The sequence below is a fragment of the Falco peregrinus genome, chromosome 13 (assembly GCF_023634155.1).
Source record: "Falco peregrinus isolate bFalPer1 chromosome 13, bFalPer1.pri, whole genome shotgun sequence".
NCBI classification, from domain to species: Eukaryota; Metazoa; Chordata; class Aves; order Falconiformes; family Falconidae; genus Falco; species Falco peregrinus.
The window spans coordinates 9,756,724-9,776,290 of NC_073733.1; the positions used below are offsets into that span (position 1 = coordinate 9,756,724).

At 40.2% G+C, this 19,567-nt stretch overlaps 1 protein-coding gene across 3 annotated transcripts in view; it reads right to left on the reverse strand.

Moving 5' to 3' along the window:
- MTM1 (myotubularin 1) overlaps positions 1-19,161 on the reverse strand; it is a 48,686-nt gene extending 29,525 nt beyond the window's left edge. The window contains exons 1-7 of one of the 3 annotated variants that reach the window (XM_055818216.1): positions 19,112-19,161; positions 15,826-15,981; positions 5,298-5,369; positions 4,376-4,448; positions 2,772-2,866; positions 1,636-1,746; positions 614-715 (exon numbers count right to left, since the gene is read on the reverse strand). In XM_055818216.1, coding sequence (XP_055674191.1) covers positions 614-715; positions 1,636-1,746; positions 2,772-2,866; positions 4,376-4,448; positions 5,298-5,360 — 444 coding nt within the window. In that variant the 5' untranslated portion in view covers positions 5,361-5,369; positions 15,826-15,981; positions 19,112-19,161. Of the gene's footprint in view, positions 1-613; positions 716-1,635; positions 1,747-2,771; positions 2,887-4,375; positions 4,449-5,297; positions 5,370-15,825; positions 15,982-19,111 lie in introns of those variants that run through there. The other 2 variants (XM_027788073.2, XM_013299919.3) reach the window with 2 other exon arrangements.
- Positions 19,162-19,567: the final 406 nt, after the last annotated feature.

The following is a 19,567-nucleotide window of genomic DNA, read 5'->3' on the forward strand; positions in this document are numbered from 1 at the left end:
TCAAAATGATTCACACCGAGAACAATACACAGATTTGGGCAAAGAAATTGAAGGTAATGGTTAGTTAACATAATTGTTGCTCAATTCCTTCCATAAGGTGCTTTTTTTTAACCTGAAATAAATCTGTGTAAATTCATGACACTATAAGCTGCCTGTTATTTTTTTCATCAGCTTCATCAATAAAACAAGTGTTGTCTTACCATATCTTCTTTTCCTGAAGTAAAACTCTTGGTGATTCATATTTATCATTACCTTGGAGACTGCCCAATAGTTTTAATATTTTCAAGAAATCAAGTAAGGCATGTACTACTGTATTTCCTAATTAGGGAGGACAACTTGCAGTCTCTAAGCAATGAAATCTGTGTGGATCAGAGGTGCTCAGTAGTTTACCTGAAGTATAGCATACAGCATCCATAACTTTAAAAATACATACATTTAAGTGTTGTAAATGTACTAAACAAAACCATTAGTTCTTTTTAGTTTATGCTGACACCAGATTCTGTGGTTATTCTCTTTAAGCAGACATGATGTCCATTAGCAGGTCAAACAGTTGAAGTTAATTGGCAAGAACTCTGCATTAAGACAACTCAATAGTATAAACGATGTAACTTACCAAGTTATGTGACTGGGGAAAAGCATATTTTGTGAGGACTTCAAATATATCCCTTCTACTGTGCCCTTCTTGTTTTAATGCAAACCGTAAATTTCTCATATCCTAAAACAAAGGCATTATCTTTTAAGTGAAAGCAGTAAGATACTTTTATCTGATGTACAAATGCTATATAGTACAGTAAACATGATTTAGAATCTGCTTGCAACACACCTCAAACCCCTGTGAATGTACACTTTTATTTCTTACACCATAAAATAGAATAGAGCATAAGAATTCTACAAATAAAGCAGTACCACACTCCGTGTGGTGCAAATGCTGCTTTGGCATAAAGCCATCAGAAATGACTGAATCTGATTCACTGAAGTCTCATGGGCTATCGAACATTTGCAGGATGGGAATTAGTCTATGTTTTCAAAATGAAAATTTGCCAATAATCTGTTCAGACTACATTGTCCCTAGCTATTTTCTCATCACTAACATCCAAAATAAGCAATCTGCGCATTAACTACTAAGAATTAAATGTGTATACATACTCCATTAATGAGTCAAAGGATCCTGAATTATCCACTGGGAACTTCCCTATGACCATATTTTTTCATGGCAACAATTTTCTTGTGAGACTAAGGAAACAGAGATGGCTGTTACATAAGCTTTTCACTGCCTTTATGGCTTATAAAACCCCTGTTTGAGGTGTTCTTCAAAGATTTTAGGATTATAAAAAAATTGCTTTTAGAACTAATGAAATAATGAAGCAATGCAGGAATAATGCCCTAAAACAGGACTACTGTGCAAAACCTCTTGTCAAGTAGTGACTCAGAAAGGAAGACCAGCCCCTCTCCTCGCATGCAGAGAGGACAGTTAAATAGCCCTTTGTACAAAAGGTATTTCCCTGTCGAGGTCCAAACCCCCCTCTTTTTAAATTCAGCTGTGAAGAACGTGATTTTTCATTCCTATAAATAGGTAAGCAGTGAGAAAAGGAACCTATAGATTTCATTTTCTATTGAATTATTGGAAAGTCTTACTTTACAGGTTATATCTAATCCGTAAGAGTTCTCTCCTCTGCTTGAAGCTCCTCCCATTTTTTCAATCCTTGAAATTACACCCAATGGAACATTCAATATTACAACTGGATCCTGCAAGGAAAGTTTGAGTAAGGAAGATTAATCTAAAAAGAAGACTCAAGCGAAATGTTCTTATGCATTCTAGAATAGAAAGCAGACATGAAATACAGTCAAGGAAGCAGAAGTGTGTTTCTGCATTTGAGTCTCTCCTCCCAACACATTACGAAGTCTGCACAGTCACTCTACAGTCTTGAATACCATCCAATTTAACATGCAACAAAAATACTTCATGCCTAATACAGTATGCAGGAAAAAAAGGTGGCAACACCCTAAAAGATGCCTTCTGCTACACACATCTGATTGCCTCTGTCTGCTAAGACGGCTTTATTGACACACAGGATAAACTAGAAAAAAAATGAAAAATAGATTACTAGTAGAGTTAGCTGCAACCAGAAAGACCTCAGTTCAATAGTCCTAAAACCTTACTTTTAAAAAAATACAAACAAAAACCATGTTATGAAACAGATAAGTGGCAACATGAAAGAGAATAAAATGCGCTTGTTATCGAACACATTGCTACTCCCACCGCCCATGTAAGGTTCTATTGATCAAAGTATTTTTCTTTTCCAGCAGCAAGGACAATCAAAATCTTGGTTTAAGTGACAGCCATTTTAAGAACTATTGCACATCATCAGTTGCTGCCCTTGATCTATCATAGAGTAAGCGTAAAGGGAGCAGCTATCAAAAAAGCTCCAACAGACAAAAGATAAAGGTATCAGTTCAGTGTGATTAAACTGTAATTTTACCAGGCAGAAATAACACTTTTACAACACATCTGACTTTAAAGAACTTCCATTTTTACATGGATTTCTTAGTGGCACAAAGGCAATTACTACTTAGTCATTACACAGTTAAGATATGGTTATTACAAACAGATCATTCCCAGTGAAAAGCCTCCCATGCAATTCCACAAGCATACGTGGGCCACAACTAAAACAAATGAACTGGCCACAAAATAAACCAAAAGCAGTGGGGGTGAAGGGAAGGGGGTTTAAAGCCAACTCATCCCACCAAAGCAATTGTGGCATATTACTCACATTTTCCACACTTCTTAGGTATAGCCTGTAGTTTGTGATGTACACTCTTCCTTTAACAGGGCCATTAAACGGACACATATAAATAACATCCTTGTCTGTAAGAAATGCAGCATTTCTTAAAGATTGTAAAAAGAAAAAAAATCAGAGCTAAGGACAGCATCAGTTAAGTAGCAGTAAACTAAAGAGAGCTGCACTCATAACAGCCAATCAGAGATGAACGAATTTAAAAAGTAATAAATCTGAGTTTCGTCCACTTGAATTATTAGGAAAATGTGAAAAAGTTTCATATACTAAACTTTTCCAAATTAAATCAGCAGATTTCAGTAGCCTTCCCTAATTACATCTGTGTTCTTCTCTTTCTTGGCACTACACGGAAGAGGGCAGGACACAGAACAGCAAGTAGATTTAAGTCCTCTCTGTGACTACTGAACCAGTCCATTCACTATCCCAGAACAAACACATACACTTCTATTGATATATTACATCTTTCAGTGCTCTGTAATCAATTCTGCACTGAAGTATGTAGTTCAAGTTCTGAAGTGTTTAGGGAACTCACCATCCTGAAGAGAAACATTACATTTCAATTTGAGGCAATCAAACACAGCAGGGCCATCAGCAATGTTTCAGCAAGGACAGTAACAAAACAAGTACTAACACATACTACTCAAAAAAAGACAGACTCAACTGAAGCAATGTCATTACAGACTTAAGCGAAGCAGTACAAACCACCTATTTCTCCCTGTCCACTCATTTCTTTAGCCCAACCTATTTATCTGCCTTCCACAACAAGCACCCTTCTTCCAGTGTGCTTCCCCAAAGCACAGACAATTTTCATAAGGATCATTCATCTTAGTCCCACACCCTCTCCCTCATGCCTTCCCCACAACTCTCCTCATTAAAAACCTCCCTCCCTCCTCTAAATCACTACTTTGGTTTCACCTCAGCCAATCCTGTTCACAAACCCAGCTAAAAAATCCTCAGGCAGGGGGAAGGAGAAGCTTCACAAATAGAAGACCAACCTCTTCCCATTGCATTCTGATCCCTCAACACAAGCGCCCATGAGTGGAAGGCTCCATTCCAGTAAGAAGTCACTGTACACAATACATTAATCTTCCTTATGCTACAAAATTACTGTATGTAAATGAATAGTAGCTACATGCATGCCATGTTGTGTCAAGGAAGCGTAAGAATAGTACTTAGGGTAGGCATGGTTTGAGCTAAGTTTCCACACTCCTGTACAAGGTATCGATTCATAGTGGGTGGCGCACAGAATTCTCTTGACTTCAGAAAGCTTGGAGGGGCTCTCATTGCTAGACACCTGCTACTTAGCCTGTAGATACAATTATGACACACCTTGACTTGCCATTTCTTTGTATTGGAGGATCTGCAGTGTGTGGAAACCAAAATTTTAAAGACTTAAAAAGTTATCTGTGGTGATGAAAAATTCTTATTGCAATGACTTCAAAAAACTAATGATGTTTTAGCATGACTTACCCTGTCCCCAGCCCAAACCAGTCCAAATTATGAAAACAATCCAGTAAAGATACATGTAAATGCCAGACTCCTAATCAAGCATTGCATTAGGCAGCTATATAGCTTCATACCTGTAACTCTAGTCTCTCCTGGCAAACGAGGTATTTCTTCATTTTGTTCCCAGTTAGTTCCATCTTTTAGCATCTAAAGAAAGTACAATAGCACATCCTATTTTAGTTACAATTCCTTCAAGTTCCAGATAAAACAAACAAACGAACAATCAACCTTTAAAGGTAATTTCTGCATGGGAAAGAACAGGTTTCTTCACAGTAGAAACTGACAGACTGAATCAAAACAGGAACACACACCACTATCCTAAGCTGCAGTTATTAAACATTTAAAGGTTGAACAGATCTGAAACACCAGCATGTTTTAGTATTTCTCCTTCTGAAAGAATAGTTAATTATATTTGCATTAAATTGGGATTAAATTTCTATATTATAAGTTCTCTAAAGGTTTTGTGCATTTATTTTTCCAAGTATGCTGGGCTTGGAAGAACAAATCAACTGAAATCACTCAAGCAACGTACTCACAACTATTATACACAATCTACTCATTTGTGCCTTTCCCAAGTTCAGTATTTTTAATAATGATGAATAGAAAATAATCATTGTTTTTGAAAAAATGTTTAAAAAGCTTAATAAAACCTTAGTTTCTGTTTTCTTGCACACAGGTTACATTTTCTTCAGCACGCAGCTTCAAAAAGCTGAGGGGAATGTCATTTAGATTGCTTCAACGTATTTCACACTACAGATGAACATTTTAAAACTAAGCCAGCCAAACATAACTAGGTATAACTTATCAACTGCAGTACAGAATCCTTCTACAGCAAAGTGCCAAGAATTTTCAAGAATGCCACAGAATATCTCAACGTAGAAAACATGGATAAGCGTAAACATATTAGAATTGATTTTAAGGAGGCTCTCATAACTTGTGATACGGAGGATATTTTGAGATCTTTGATGTAACAAACATGAAAAAAGTTATACTTACCCTTTTACTTGAGGAACTCTCCAAGGAGTTCGAATTATATTTAGGTGTTGATGATGCGGCCATACTGGGTATCTGATGAGAAATCACAAATTAGAGACTTTAAACTTCCTCCTGGAATACATACTGTTTATGGGAGAGATTTTAGACTTTAGAGATCCACAGGTAGAAATACAGAGCTTCCAAGACTGTTTTACAAGTTATTAATTTTAAAAATTACACAATGCCTTATAATTGAAGATCACTATTTAAAAGCATCCAAATCTAATACGAAATTAATTACTAGCTCTGTGATTGGTTCTTCTTATAAGGAATATTCTGTATCAAGCTGTATTTTGGAATCCAGTTGTTTGTTGACTGAACTAGTAATAGTATTCAGACATTTAGAGTGTTTATTTTAAGTGACAGGATGTACGTACTATGAAATGCAATCTACTTGGATTTTTCATTTAGGAAACCAGGAACAAGCTATAAAAGTACTGCACAGCTCTTGAAATCACAAGCATGTCAACACACTCAAGTGTTTCAAGTTTTTAAAAAAAAAAAAAAAAAGGGAAGAAAAAAAAATAAGGGAAGAGAAGGAAAAAGAAGGAGTTCCACAACACTTCTACATTTAAAAACAACCCCCCATTTCCTAAACTGGAACTTCAGTTAGCGCACCAGAAGGGGGAGTGTCCAGCTTTCTGGTCAGAATAGCCTTGATATGTTTAAAAGAATATATATTTTTTTAAAATGGTATTGATTAAAGACAGAATTGTATAATACAGAATTCATCATCTTAATTATTTCCTGACATCACACATGGGATCTCTAGAGCAAACACTGGGGAAAATTGCACATGGGATTTCTAGAAAAAAAACACTGGGAAAATGTTCATACTTGAAGTCCCTCCAAACAGCAACTTTGTACCAAATTATACTTCCCTTTCACTAGTCACACGCCCTTCATCAAGTCCAGTTGACATTCCAGAGCAATCCTGAAGAGGTTTTGTTTGTTTGTTTGGGGAAGGGAGTTTAAGGTGATTACAGACCACACAGCCTTTGTTCCTGTTCCATAAATGAAACATTGTAACTTTAAATAAATACTTACTCTCCCCTCTCAACGCTGAAAAAAGTTTGCACATATCTCTGCAGCACAAGTCAGCCCATGCTCCTGCATAGCTGGGCTCACAGTGACACTGCAACAGCCCTACACGAAGCGACACTGACAGATCAAAGTGCAAGATCCAAAATGCTTTGAAGTTACTGTAACAGTGCAGGAATGTGTCTGTGCAGGAAGAAGGAGGAAAACCATGACCTGAAGTTGTACAGGTTTGTTACCTTCTTACACTGCTCAAGTCTTCCATAGCTCATGAAGAAAACACAGGAAACCTGACATTCTGTTTAAAACTGTAATATTCAGTGATACAGCCTATCAGTAGAAAAATCACTGCCTAAAAAAAAACAAAACCCACACCCAACCAAAACACACACCCCCCCATTAACTTGAAAAAATAAAAGAAAAAAAAAAAAGAAAAAATGCTTTTGAATGCTGCAGAACCTGTGTGACCCTGTTGCACAGAGGTTTACTGCTGCCTTTCTGCATCTCTGGCAGTCTCAGCTTTCTCCAGACACTGAAACAGAGCGGTCCTGACCTAATTTTAGTACAATGCCAACAACTTAAACGAAAAGCCATTAGCAATCAACATTAAATCACTGTTCTTTCAAACTAACCTCCACAGGAAAACTACTGCAACACTGGAGACTATAAAATTTAGAAGATAAAGTTTTTCCTTCCTTGCAATATCTTACATGCTATAAAACTTAAGGTACATTTAAGTTTTTCTATATTGCCAATGTTAACTTGGGAACATCCAAGATTTGTTCAGATGACTTTTCCTATAGAAGCTTAAGTTTTCCAACAACCAGGTATTTATAAAGGTAAAAGGTGTATTTACTCAGAAGCTTGTTTAAAAATGTTTTCCATATTAAGTGGGTTTTGTTCATATTTTAAGTGAGAAATACCAGGTGAGATGAAGAGACAAAGGCACAGCACAGTCCCAGTTTTTCTGTCTGTATAGAAAGTGGTTTTAACTAGAGCTCACAAATTTAAATGAAGGTTGCACCAACGATGAGAGACAAGTGAGCATAAACAAGCCCTAGAAAAGTGACTTTTAAAAGATGTGGCAACCCTGAATAGATCTGCACTACAAAATGGAAATTTTGACTGCAGCAGGTACAGGCACACCCAAGCTAGCTGTTGATCTTGCAACCACAGCCACTCCACCAGCGAAGCCACAGAAAGACAAGCTTCAGCAGAGGTCACACAATCCCACCCAGGATCCTGGACACTCACCCCGGTGCCAACCCACTGCCTAAGCTCATAAGAACAAAAAAGCTTGTTTGGACATTCCTTATGCCTTTCACTACAATCTCCAATCATAGCGTGTTTCTGCTGCTCACACAGGGGAACACTATGAAGTGTTTTAAAAGCCTTCTGTTTCCTCGCTTGCCTCCCTTACACACATTCACTAAGTTTTGGCTGAACTGTAGGCATAACATGAGGTGAGTTAGGATTCTGAAATAATCATCGGACTCCGGAACACTGACTACAACTTTTCCAAACCTCAGTGTAAATTAGAAGGAATGAATACGCAGGGATCCCTTCAGATTCTCAGAAAAATTTCTCTTTGTAGAACCTGACAGACAGCGGGACAGAGCTCACCTCCCCACCATGCCACTTCCAATAACCAAGATGTCTGTGGAGCTGTTGCAGCAGACCTCTGCGTGCATGTAAGCTTACTTTGTGTAAAATTCCCCCAACTCTCCATGAGACTAATTTATTTAAACATTCTACACAGTGAGAATGAACTCACTCACCAACTTCATTTTCTATAGAGTATTTCATTACAGAATTACAACCAACTACTCTGTTTCATTTCCAACACTTTAATGATGCAAATTTGACTTACTCAGAGTTAATTAAGTTGAATAAATATGTATTGAAGATAAGGTGCTCTCTGTCAGATACTTTTTTTAATCCATCATCAAACATTTTCACTAAAATTCACGTGAGTTATTTCATCCGTAGATAAGTGGAAGAATTCTTTTAATGCTACCTACATTTTACTTTGAAATCCAATTACACTTAAAAAACCCAAATACTAACATGCACGTTTATAACCATCCACGTTTCCTTGATTTCAGTAAGCAAGCTATGGTCAGGTATTAAACTTTACATTACAGAACACCCAATTAGCATTTTAGAACAGTGTCTGCTGCTGGACCCCAGCACAAGACAGGCATTGGTAGGGGGTTCAGCAGAGGGCCACCAACACAACCAGGACCCAGAGCACCTGCCCTACGATGAGAGGCTGAGGCAGCCGGGAATTGTTCAGCCTGAAGAGGAGACTGCTTCGGTGGGACCCCACAGCTGCCCACCCACCAGTAGTACCTCTGAGGTGGTTACTGAGAAGACAGAGCCAGAGTCCTCAAAGCAGTGAGTGACGAGAAGACAACACACAACACAAACAGAATAGATTCCGGCTCAATTTAAGGAAAAAACCCCACTACTTTTGCACAGTAAGGCAGTCAGGCAGTGAAAACAAGGCCCAGGGAGGTTGCAGTCTCCATCCTCAGAGGTTTTTAAGACCCAACCATGTAAAGCTTTCAGCAGCTGGGGCTGACCCTGCTTTGAGCAAGGGGTTGAACCAGAGACCTGCTGAAGTCCCTTCTAACCTGAACTGCTCTATGCTTCTGTGATCTTCAGACAACAGACAAGATTAAGTTCTCATTTAAAAATACTCAAACAAAGACACACCCTTAAAGAAGTGGACTCCTCTGTATCAAAAGAGCAAACAAGTTTTCAAAAACATTTAAAATGAACATGAAATATTTCCTTTTAAAATATAATTTATTTTTCTGACAAATGGTAGAAGCTGCTTCTGGCAACTTCCCAAAGTAATACTGCCATGAACAATTCAAAAACATACTCCATCATAGTCTTAAAATAGCTACAACTTTCTCATTATCACAGAGCAGCAGTAGTCCTTCCACACAGAGAAAAATCTTGCAAGTAGTTTTCCACTGCAGAGACATTTTATTCCCCAGTATCACCCATATGTACTTCTATACTTGCACAAAAACTGAAAGCCATGCAAGTCTCACACTTGGCAGCAGCTGAACTGAAGTACAATTACTCTGCAAATTGAAAATAAATCAAGAGAGCTTTGTTTATGGTATTCTACAGTTACAAACAGTTGAACATTCTTCCCTGAATCCAGAATAGCAAGGAGACAAAGAAATTTTACTGGATTTAACTTGAACTAATAAACAAAGCTTTGTTAAAGTTACCAGAACTTAATATAGTAACACTACCAAGAAATGTAGGCTCCAATGATCTTACAATAACAATTAAACTACTTGGAATCTCTATTTTCATTAAAGATTATATTTATACTTGTGCTTCCTAGGATTCATGGGAATGGAGGCGCAACAACATTTGAAATGGTAGGCACTGAAGGCCAGATTTTAAGTCATTTCAAGGATCCTATCTGCTGTTTATGAATAAATGCTGACAGATATCAGCACATGCCCACACAGAAAATCTAAATAAACTTTAAAACATGTAAATAAGCTTTTGAGGGTTAAGAAACTGAAGTGGCAAGCTATTCATCCTTTACAGTTCTTCACTGGCAACAGGTGAGAGAATGTATGCAGCACAGATTGGAAAGATCACCAAGACTCATGTTTAGATTGACAGCAGCCTGGTAAAACTAGTTTTCATCGTTTATAACACGGAAGAAATCAAAGTTCATTTGACATTTTGCTGGTCCTTTTAAGGCTTCACCTTCACACCATAATCATACCAAATAATTTGTAACTATTATATAACTGAGCCATGCTTGTCTCAACCTAAAATCTTAACACATATAAAGAACCAGTTTGTGCCCAACCACAACATAACCTGCATCAGCCAAAGGATTACTACCACAAACATCTGAAATCAAGTAAACTGCATGAAGTAAACTGGGAGCACCACTTTCCAGATATTGAATATTTTTGACCATCACTGATTAAAGCTTTGGAAGAAAACCTCTTCAAATTTGTACCTACATCAATCACCTGGAGCAAAAAAAATTTGACACCACTTAATGTAAAATGAAGCTTTTAACTTTATATAGTCCATAATGTTCAATATGTTGCTCCAGGAAGACTGAGGAAATTAAAACTGCTAAATTACTATACACAGAAGACATTTACAGAATATACTACGTAAGAAGTAAACATGGCAAAAAAACATTAGTGACACATATTACTGTAGTTGAAGCAGTTATTGTGTGTGTGTATATATATATACATCTGTATATAAATATAAGGGCAACTGGATAAGCATGAGAACTATTTGCTTTTACCAGAATCAGATTTATCAATACAGTAAAAATGAACAACAGTTTAACTGAACATCTTCTAGAAGCATTCCCATTTCTGTCACACATCAACAACCATGACACAGCACAATGCCAAAGTTCTCATAATCCTGCTCCATATGATGATCTGTGGAAGCATATAAAAAGTCTGTGCACCTCCAAGGCCTCTCCTAAAAATACAGTTACAAAATTTACTAAATCCCTTCATTTGCTGTCATAGTAATTCCGAAAAGAATTAGAGCACTTCTAAAGTTACAGTCACAATTGGACAATTACATGACACTTGAAAACCATCAGTGCACTGGGTTAATCATTTAAGACCTGCAAGACACCTGCCAGTCTAGATAAAAATTATTTTCATAGTTAGACCTGATAACAAATAAGGAATTATTTCAAAGAGAAGAAAAATAATAATATATTAGTAAACAATTTTTCACTGTGTTTGAGAGGTAAGTGTAAGTTAGTGTGGGTATATAGAAAAAGCTGCTTGCACTTTCATTTGAACATAAGCAGCAAAAAAATGAAAAAGCAGGTTTATAGTGACAAAGTATGCTGGTGTTACACAGATTACTGTAGAGTTTTATTAGGTACAGTAACAACCTACAGAGCTAGTATGAATATATTGCCTTGTGTTTCCCGCAATAACATTAAAAGCATAAAATACAAAGTCCTAAAAACAAAAAACACATCTGTCAGCACCACAGCTGCACAGAAGAGATAACACATAACACACAGGTTTTCAGAAATAACATAGAATAGAGCAGAACTCTAGGAATTTCTGAGACAGTAGCAAAATTAAGCTAAGACAACCATGTAGGGAGAAGGAAAAAAAATCCAAAACACATAGAAGTATTTCACTCTAAGCAAAAAAGAACACAAATCCTTTAAAAAAAATCAATTATGGAAAAGCAACAGTCTATCATATCAGCAAGTCACTGAAATAAGCATCAGCATCTTTAACGCCAGTAAACAAGCATTTAACCTAATGAAATCAAGGGCAGTCATTCATTTCATTAAAGGTTAATAAAATTTTAGAATTTTATATAAAGATATATAGGGTTACAAAACAAATCACAAGAAAGATCTACACTACAGCAACGAAGGCAGTTTTCCAGACATCAGCTGTCCCTAACAAAATAGCACTAATCAACCAAGAAGAAATACAGTGAAACCAAAGTGCCACAATCAGCTAATCAAGTTCATAAAAATATCTCTTTCACACTCATATAACCAGTTATATTTAGTTATATTTTAGCACAAAGGAACTATACTCAATAACAGAAACAAAAATGAGGTAGCAGAAGTCTCCAAAGTCCAACAAAGCTACAAAAAGTAAGTAGCATAAAGGCAGAGCATTCCAGTTTCAAACAGATAAAGCTTAAAAAAAAAAATCACCACCACACACACACACACAACCAAATCACCAAAACACCCATGCCACAGAAATACTTGCTTACATTTATTTCCAAGGGAAATAAAAAAAAAAATAAATTAAAACTTCTGCAACAGTGAAAGATGCCAATGCGGGGGGCGGGGGTGTGTGTGTAAAAGAAAAACTCTCTTTTTTAAGAAAGAATTCTAGAGTAGTTTGGTCTGGAAAGGGCCTTTAAAGATCATCTAGTCCTATCCCCCTGCAATGAGCAGGGACATACCTCTTCAACTACAGCAGGTTGCTCAGAGCCCCACCCAGCCTGACCTTGAATGCTTCCAAGGATGGGGCATCAACCATCTCTGTGGGCACCCTGTTCCACTGTTTCACCACCCTCATCACTAAAAATCCATTATATCTAGTATAAATGTTCCTCTTTTAGTTCAAAGCCATTACTGCCTGTCCTATTGCAACAGGCCCTGCTAAAACGTTTGTCCTTTTTTATAAGTCTTCTAAGTACTGGCAGGCTGCAGCAAGGTCTCCCTGGAGCCTTCTCTTCTCCAGGCTGAACAACCCCAACTCTCCCACCCTGTCTTCACAGGAGAGGTGCTCCAGCCCTCTGATCATGAATCATAATAATATTGTTCATGCTCTCTGACCTGATATATTTAGACTACTTAACTAAAAAACAGATTTTAACATTTAAAAGCCATACAGTATGGGCATCAAAAACATGCCTAGAGCAATGCCAATTCAGACATCATAGTTACACGTATTTATTTACCTGCGGCCACCAGCAATTACCTGTCACTCCTTATGCAACTGATGGCAAACAGAAAGAAAGGAAAACTGACTTACCTGTGAGATTAAGTATCAAGCAGGAAAAGGAAGAGGTTCTCTTAAATCACTTGATAGCACTTATGGTTTCTTACGTCAGAGCTCAAGTGCAAATCATATCTATGATGTACAACAACAAACCACCTTTACATGTCAAGTCATAAGCTTCTACCTGCACTTATTCCAGAGTGGATCTTTGGAATCAATAAGAATTGCTAGATCACAGAATCTCCCGTTTCTTCTTTACCATCACAGTTACAGGATATAAAATCCTGCCAAGTGTAACTTCTTAGTAATGGAGTCTGCAGCCCTTATCTTTCCTCAAGTAGATCCTCATGATTTTACTGATCTGAGACTGGCTCATTCCACTAGTGGGTCTTCTCCCTTAGCATCTAAATAATACACCCCATTTGTATGTACTTACGAAACCTACATTTCCCAGGGAAACCATGCCAGCAGTACAAGCTTCAATGGTATACTGTGCTTGTAGAACGTATACTACTATTTGCACTTCTGCAATTAAGTTTTTAAGTCAGTTAAATTCATCAATAATGCATTAAAAATTTCTGTATCCTACCAAAAAAAAAGTATCACTTATGAAAAAGTTTGCAATTTGGAGCCACCCGTCTGCTAAACACCAGTTCTCCACCAGGCTTCCTGTCTTTAAAATAAACGTACTCCTGAATCCCACACGTTGCCGGTCCTCTGCTAGACTGTGAACAGCAAGCTGTACAACTCTACACGAACTGCTAAATTTGTTTGCAAAGAATCAGAAATGCTCCTTCTCCCAGAAAAAGCATTCTCTCGTTCCCTAATGTGTCCTGTATTTGAAAGGGCAAATCATTGTCTCCAAAGGACTCAATATGAACAAGTGCAAATGAACAAAAGTTCACAACAGTCAAGTGACTTATTTACTTCAGCAAACAAATCAGAAGCATGACAGTTGCCTGCCCACTGGTATTAGGCTTACTACACCAGGTACTTCTGAAGATATTAGCAGGAAAACCTTGCACTAATGAAAAAAAAAATAAAATCTTGACAATGAAGTTCTACAAGTGGGAGCAAGCAACAAGAGCTTGGCAGAAAGTTTGGTAAGTATTTTCTTAGTGCCACCAGATCTTACGCACTTCTGTGTATATGTTTCTTTAAAAAACCATAAAACAATAATGTTGTTGCTTGCACATGGGAAGCCATAAATAATAGCTGGAGGGAGCAAATAAAAATCTTCAGTTCTGTCTTGATTGATATTTCTCCTGTCTCCATTTGAAGGTTTTCTTTTACTGTCTTAACTTCTCATGGAATTTGACTCCCACTCTATTTTCAAAGCAAAGCAAAACTGTCAACAAAACCTAACATAAAAGTTTGTAACATTACTTTTTCTAATCATCAACCCAATTGCTTCCTCATTTCTAATTATATTGAAAACATAGCTTAGGGTGATAACCCTGGCTTTCATCCTGACAAGCTTTCTTGTGGGAGAGTTACAAGCACCCTCACAAAGAGATGATATAGTAGGACACATGCCATTATGGACACTAAGTAACTTACCTGTTGATGGACTCTGAGCTGTTAGCTAGATATTTCTCATGCTTTGTATCACAGTAAGAAGGAAAAGCAGCACCTGCTTCAGTGGCAATAAATACAATTATTTGCTAAGGCCTGTTTTCTAGCAATTATCAGAGATCTATTCCTTGTAATTCATGCTGACAATTATTTCTGTCCACTTGTACTTGCCGATTGCTTCTCCTGTGTCTGTTCTATGCATAGTATCTTTCTCTTGCCATGATTATCTTTTTTATTTACTTTTTCTTAATATTTACTCCAGTAACCAAGTTCTGAAGTGGAAGTTCAGTCACATGAGTGGATCAAAGAAGGTAGTTTTCCCTCTATGCATGTAGTCCTGTACAGCAAATAGCTGTTAAGTCTAGCTAGAATAGGTGGCACGACAGAAGCGAGTAGCTGTTGTTAGGAACCATTAGTCACATTACCTCTAGAATCAGCATTACATCTGTAGGAAACCTATGCCTGAAGGCTGATCCGTGGCTTTCTAAACCCACCCAGTCTATTTTCTCTACTCTGCATCCCCTGCAGGGATGTATACCTCCCACATTGTCAAAAGCTGATGCAGTTGACAGGAAAGCCTATGGGACAGCAAATACAGCTTCAAAGTTTTCTATTAAGAGAGCCTTCAGTTGCTCCCTGCTCATTCTTCTTGAAAGATATCCCCTTAGGCCACTGCAGTTCTATTGCTAAAGATTTAACTGATGATTCCACAAGAGAAATGGAAATTGTATCTGTTATATAATGAAATCGTGTGTGTGTGTGTGTGTGTTTGTGTGTATATATATATCTATATCTATAAAAAAAGACACTGTAACAGTTAAAATTACATCCCCTACTCGGGCTTTCCTCCCAACTTTCCTTTGAGAACATGTCCAACTGATGCATCAGACTCCTCCTCCTTCATCTGCTGTGTTATTTCTCTCTTCCACTGCATGGATTGCTTCTCTAAATACACGTAATACTACAGAGAAAGTATCATTCTGAGTTTGTGTCTGAAAGAAGCAGACTGAGGACTATGAAGAAGTCATCCATAAACCGTTCTTTGCTTTAATCCCTAAGAAAGGGGAGATTGGGGCTATCCTAAGTCTTTCATGGGGCAGCACCATACGTTTGCGTGTGCTCTCTTCCAAGTAACAGGTAGGTACTGTGCCAGGCACAGAAAGCTCGATACTTCTGTATTCCACATTTGCCTATGTCCGTTATGCATTAACGGGTCCAGTCACATCACACAGAGTCTCTGGCATACAGCCTCTCCAGTCATTTTATGCAACAACCCAGCAAAGAGTCTGTGCACCAATTACTTATATTTTGTTGAAGTACACAGACTACATCTTACACAAAAGTGTAGCACTTACTTTTGTTTTCTCTTGCTCAGAAGCTTCCAGGTTTAGTAAGTCATTTCAGCTGTAGAAAATATATAGGTGTCCACTCCAGTGCAAGCTGAGAGGACGACTGCGTGTTCATTCCTTCAACTCTCGAACAGCATTGGAGTTCTGTGCTGTAGCTGGCCCCTGACAGGAATGGAACAGGTAGGAAGACATTGTTAGCACTTTAAGAACTAATGTCAATTGCAATATTCTGTAACAAAATAAATAAATTCTTAAATAAAATAAAACCTCCAGAAAGGAAGCAAACTCACAGAACAGTTGCTACTAAAAACATTCTGGAGAAAGGAAACAAACAGGTCTAGTTCTTTTTATGCTTCACCTTGCGTCAGGAGGTTTGGCATCAAAACGATGGAACTGAGAACTTTCTCTTCTAGAAATTTAAGATACGGCTTTGAATCCACAGTGAGGTGGACTGAGAACTGGCTGAACAGCAGAGCTCAGAGGGTTGTGACCAGCAGCGCAGCCTAGCTGGAAGCCTGTAACTAGCAACTAGCAGCATTCCCCAGGGGTCAGCACTGGGTTCAGTCTTGTTCAACTTACTCATCAATGACCTGGATGAAGGGACAGAGTGGGCTGAGCAAATCAACAGTTTGCTGATGAAAGAAAAATGGGAGGAGCGGCTGATACACCAGAAGGCTGCGCTGCCATTCAGCAAGGCCTGGACAGGCTGGAGAGGAACCTCAGGAAGTTCCACAAAGGTCAGTGTAAGGTCCTGCACCTGGGGAGGGACAGCCCCACGCAGCAGTTAGGCCAGGTGTTGACCTGCTGGGAGGCAGCTCTGCTGAGAAGACCCTGGGACTACTGATGGGACAGCAAGTTGCCCATAAGCCTGTAGTGTGCCCATGTGGCCAAGGCGGCCAGTGGGATCCTGGGGAGCGTTGGGAGAAGCATGGCCAGCAGATCCAGGGAGGTGGTCCTCCCTGTCTCCTCTGCCCTGGTAAGGCCGCATCTGGAGTGCTGGGTCCAGTTCTGGGCTCCCCAGTTCAAGAGGGCCAGGGAACTACTGGAGAGGGTCCAGTGGAGGGCGCTACAAAGACGATGAGGGGACTGGAGCATCTTCCTTGTGAGGGGAGGCTGAGGGAGCTGGGCCTGGGTACCCTGGAGAAGGGAAGGCTGAGAGGGGATCTTATCAACATCTACAAATATCTTAAGGGCAAGCATCAAAAGGATGAGGCCAGGCTCTGTTCAGTAGTGCCCAACGACATGATAAGGGGCAGCGGGCACAAACTGCAACAAAGGAAGTTCCATCTGTATATGAGGAAGAACTTTACTTGGAGGGTGACAGAGCCCCAGGACAGGCTTCCCAGAGAGGCTGCAGAGTCTCCTTCTCTGGAGATGTTTAAAACCTACCTGGACACAACTCTCTGCAACCTGCTGTAGGTGATCCTGCTTTAGCAGGGGGTTGGACTAGATGATCTCCAGAGGTCCCTTCCAACCCTGACAATTCCGTGACATGTTTCCACATGTAAATCTTATGCAGACTTTTAACCATGCTTATGTTTCCCACAGATATTTGGGCACCTTTCTGCACACAGTTAAGCACTTCCTCTCATCCCTTCCAAAACAACAGTACCATTCATTTGGGTTCTTTTTTTTCCCCCAAATACATTCAGGAATGACTTTCATATGAAAGCTGCTATGTAAACTTGGCAAAGTCAGAAGGAAACAAAACTTATTTTTACCCGATTTGAGTGCATAGAAAAAAAAAAGTATGTTTTCTCCTTTAAAAGAACACACACAATATTAAAGATTTGCAGTTACCTCTCATTACATTAGTCCTGCACTCTATTCTTAGTTAACACTGTAACTCTATGCATCAGGAATATGTTAACACTAGAGTATGCTCAACCTCAGTGATGCTTCAAGCCCTTCTCTTGGGCAAGTGTGCCTTTTGGAAGTTTCCTTCTGACCAAGCATAGAATGATCAACAGTGCAAAAAGGGAAAATTCTGCATTTTATTGAAAACACCTCTATATCTCATCTCTTGCGACATCTGCCACACAATGAAGCTGCATACAGCCCCAAAAGTTCTGTGTCTTAAGGCTCATTGGACTTACCAGCTTTGTTAATAACTGCACAGCCTAACTTCTTTAACCAGCTAAACCACAAATTAACGTTAATACAAAAACCATATCAAGAAAGAGGTTCTAGTTTCACCCAGTGCTAATCCTGTACCATGAGAAGTCTGCCCTTCAGATCTGGTTAATGATAAACAAATATATAATGACCAGCAAGCAATGAGCATGATATTGCCCCAAAACGGGTATTATGCAGTAGAGCCAAGGTACTTTTTAAATGTACATAGTTTTGACTAATACCTATTGTGACAAGTCCATCTATAGGCCAACTGCAAAACACTTAACATCTATGCAATTTTAAAACTGAGTTTGCCTATGTTGCTTTCTACAGGACCAAGAAAAAATGGGGCTTTCTGTGAAAAGAAAAAAGCTAACAGTCCTTTTACACTCTTAATTACACCTACATCTGAAAAAAAATCAGAAAATCAAAGGAACAAACCGAAACCCACTAATCAGACACTGTCGGAATTACACTTTTTGGCTGCCAAAGCACAAACACCAGCAAGCAGAAACACTCTATCACTTTCCAGAGTCATTTCTTGTTTTAAATTAAGCAAAAACGTTTGCTCTGGAATGGAAGGTTTCTGCTTTCAGCTGTGAACACTCAAAGAAGTCACAAGATTCAGAACAAAATTTAAGCCAGTCAGAAAGGAACACTACAGAGGCTTTTAAGTCTGAAAGCGAATCAAGAGCACTCGTATTTTTTCTATGCCAAGAGCGAATTTCTTTTTGCAGGAAAGGTACAAATCACAGTTCACAGGCGCCTTGCTAAGCCGCGGCGCTGGGCGATGCGCTCCGGCACCGTCCCGCTTCCAGCCTGATTCAGCACAGCGGGGCGAGGGCCCGGGGCCGGAGCGGGCAGCACCCAGCCGCCGCAGAGGCCGGGCGCCGCCGGCCGCAGGGCCCCGCCGGCTCCCGGCAGGCGGGCTGGCACCGGGGCCGCGGGGCTCCCCCAGGGCCGGGGGCGACGGGGGGGGCCCTCGCAAAAACCCCCAGGGCAGCCGGCGGGGGCCCTGAGAGAGAGGGGCTGGGCCGGAGGGCAGGCCCGGGCCGGCAGCCGCCCCCGCCTGGGCACACCGGCGCGGGGACGGGAGGGAGGGCTCCCCGGGGCAGGGGCAGGGGCAGGGCCCGCCGGCGTTACCCCCGCCGCCCGGCCCGGCCCCACCGAGACTCACCGCGACGCCGCCGCGGGCCCGAGTGCGGCGCCCAGCGCTCCCCGCGCCGGCCCAGCCCGCCCCTCACGTGACGGGGCGGTGCCCCGCCCGCCGGGAGGCGCGGGGCATGCCGGGAGCGGGGGGGCGCGGGGCGTGAGGGAGGGCGGGAGCGGCGGCGTCTACGCGACTTGCCCCGGGAAGCGCAGGGAAACCGCCGGGAAGAGAGGGAACCGGGGGGCGGAGGCAAACACGGGGGGGGGGGGGGGGGCGCCCAGGGTAACGCAGATCCAGCCGGTCGATCGGTGGCCGTCACTGTGCAGAGGCGGCCCAAGCCGCCTGCGTGCGCCCTGCCTACAGATAAAAACTGACACGGAGTAAAAGGATCGGTGATGCAGGTGCCAGGGGGAATATTCATGTAAAATTCGAAAAAAACCCGAACCTTTACATACAAAACAGTGCGGTGCCACTGTACGAAGA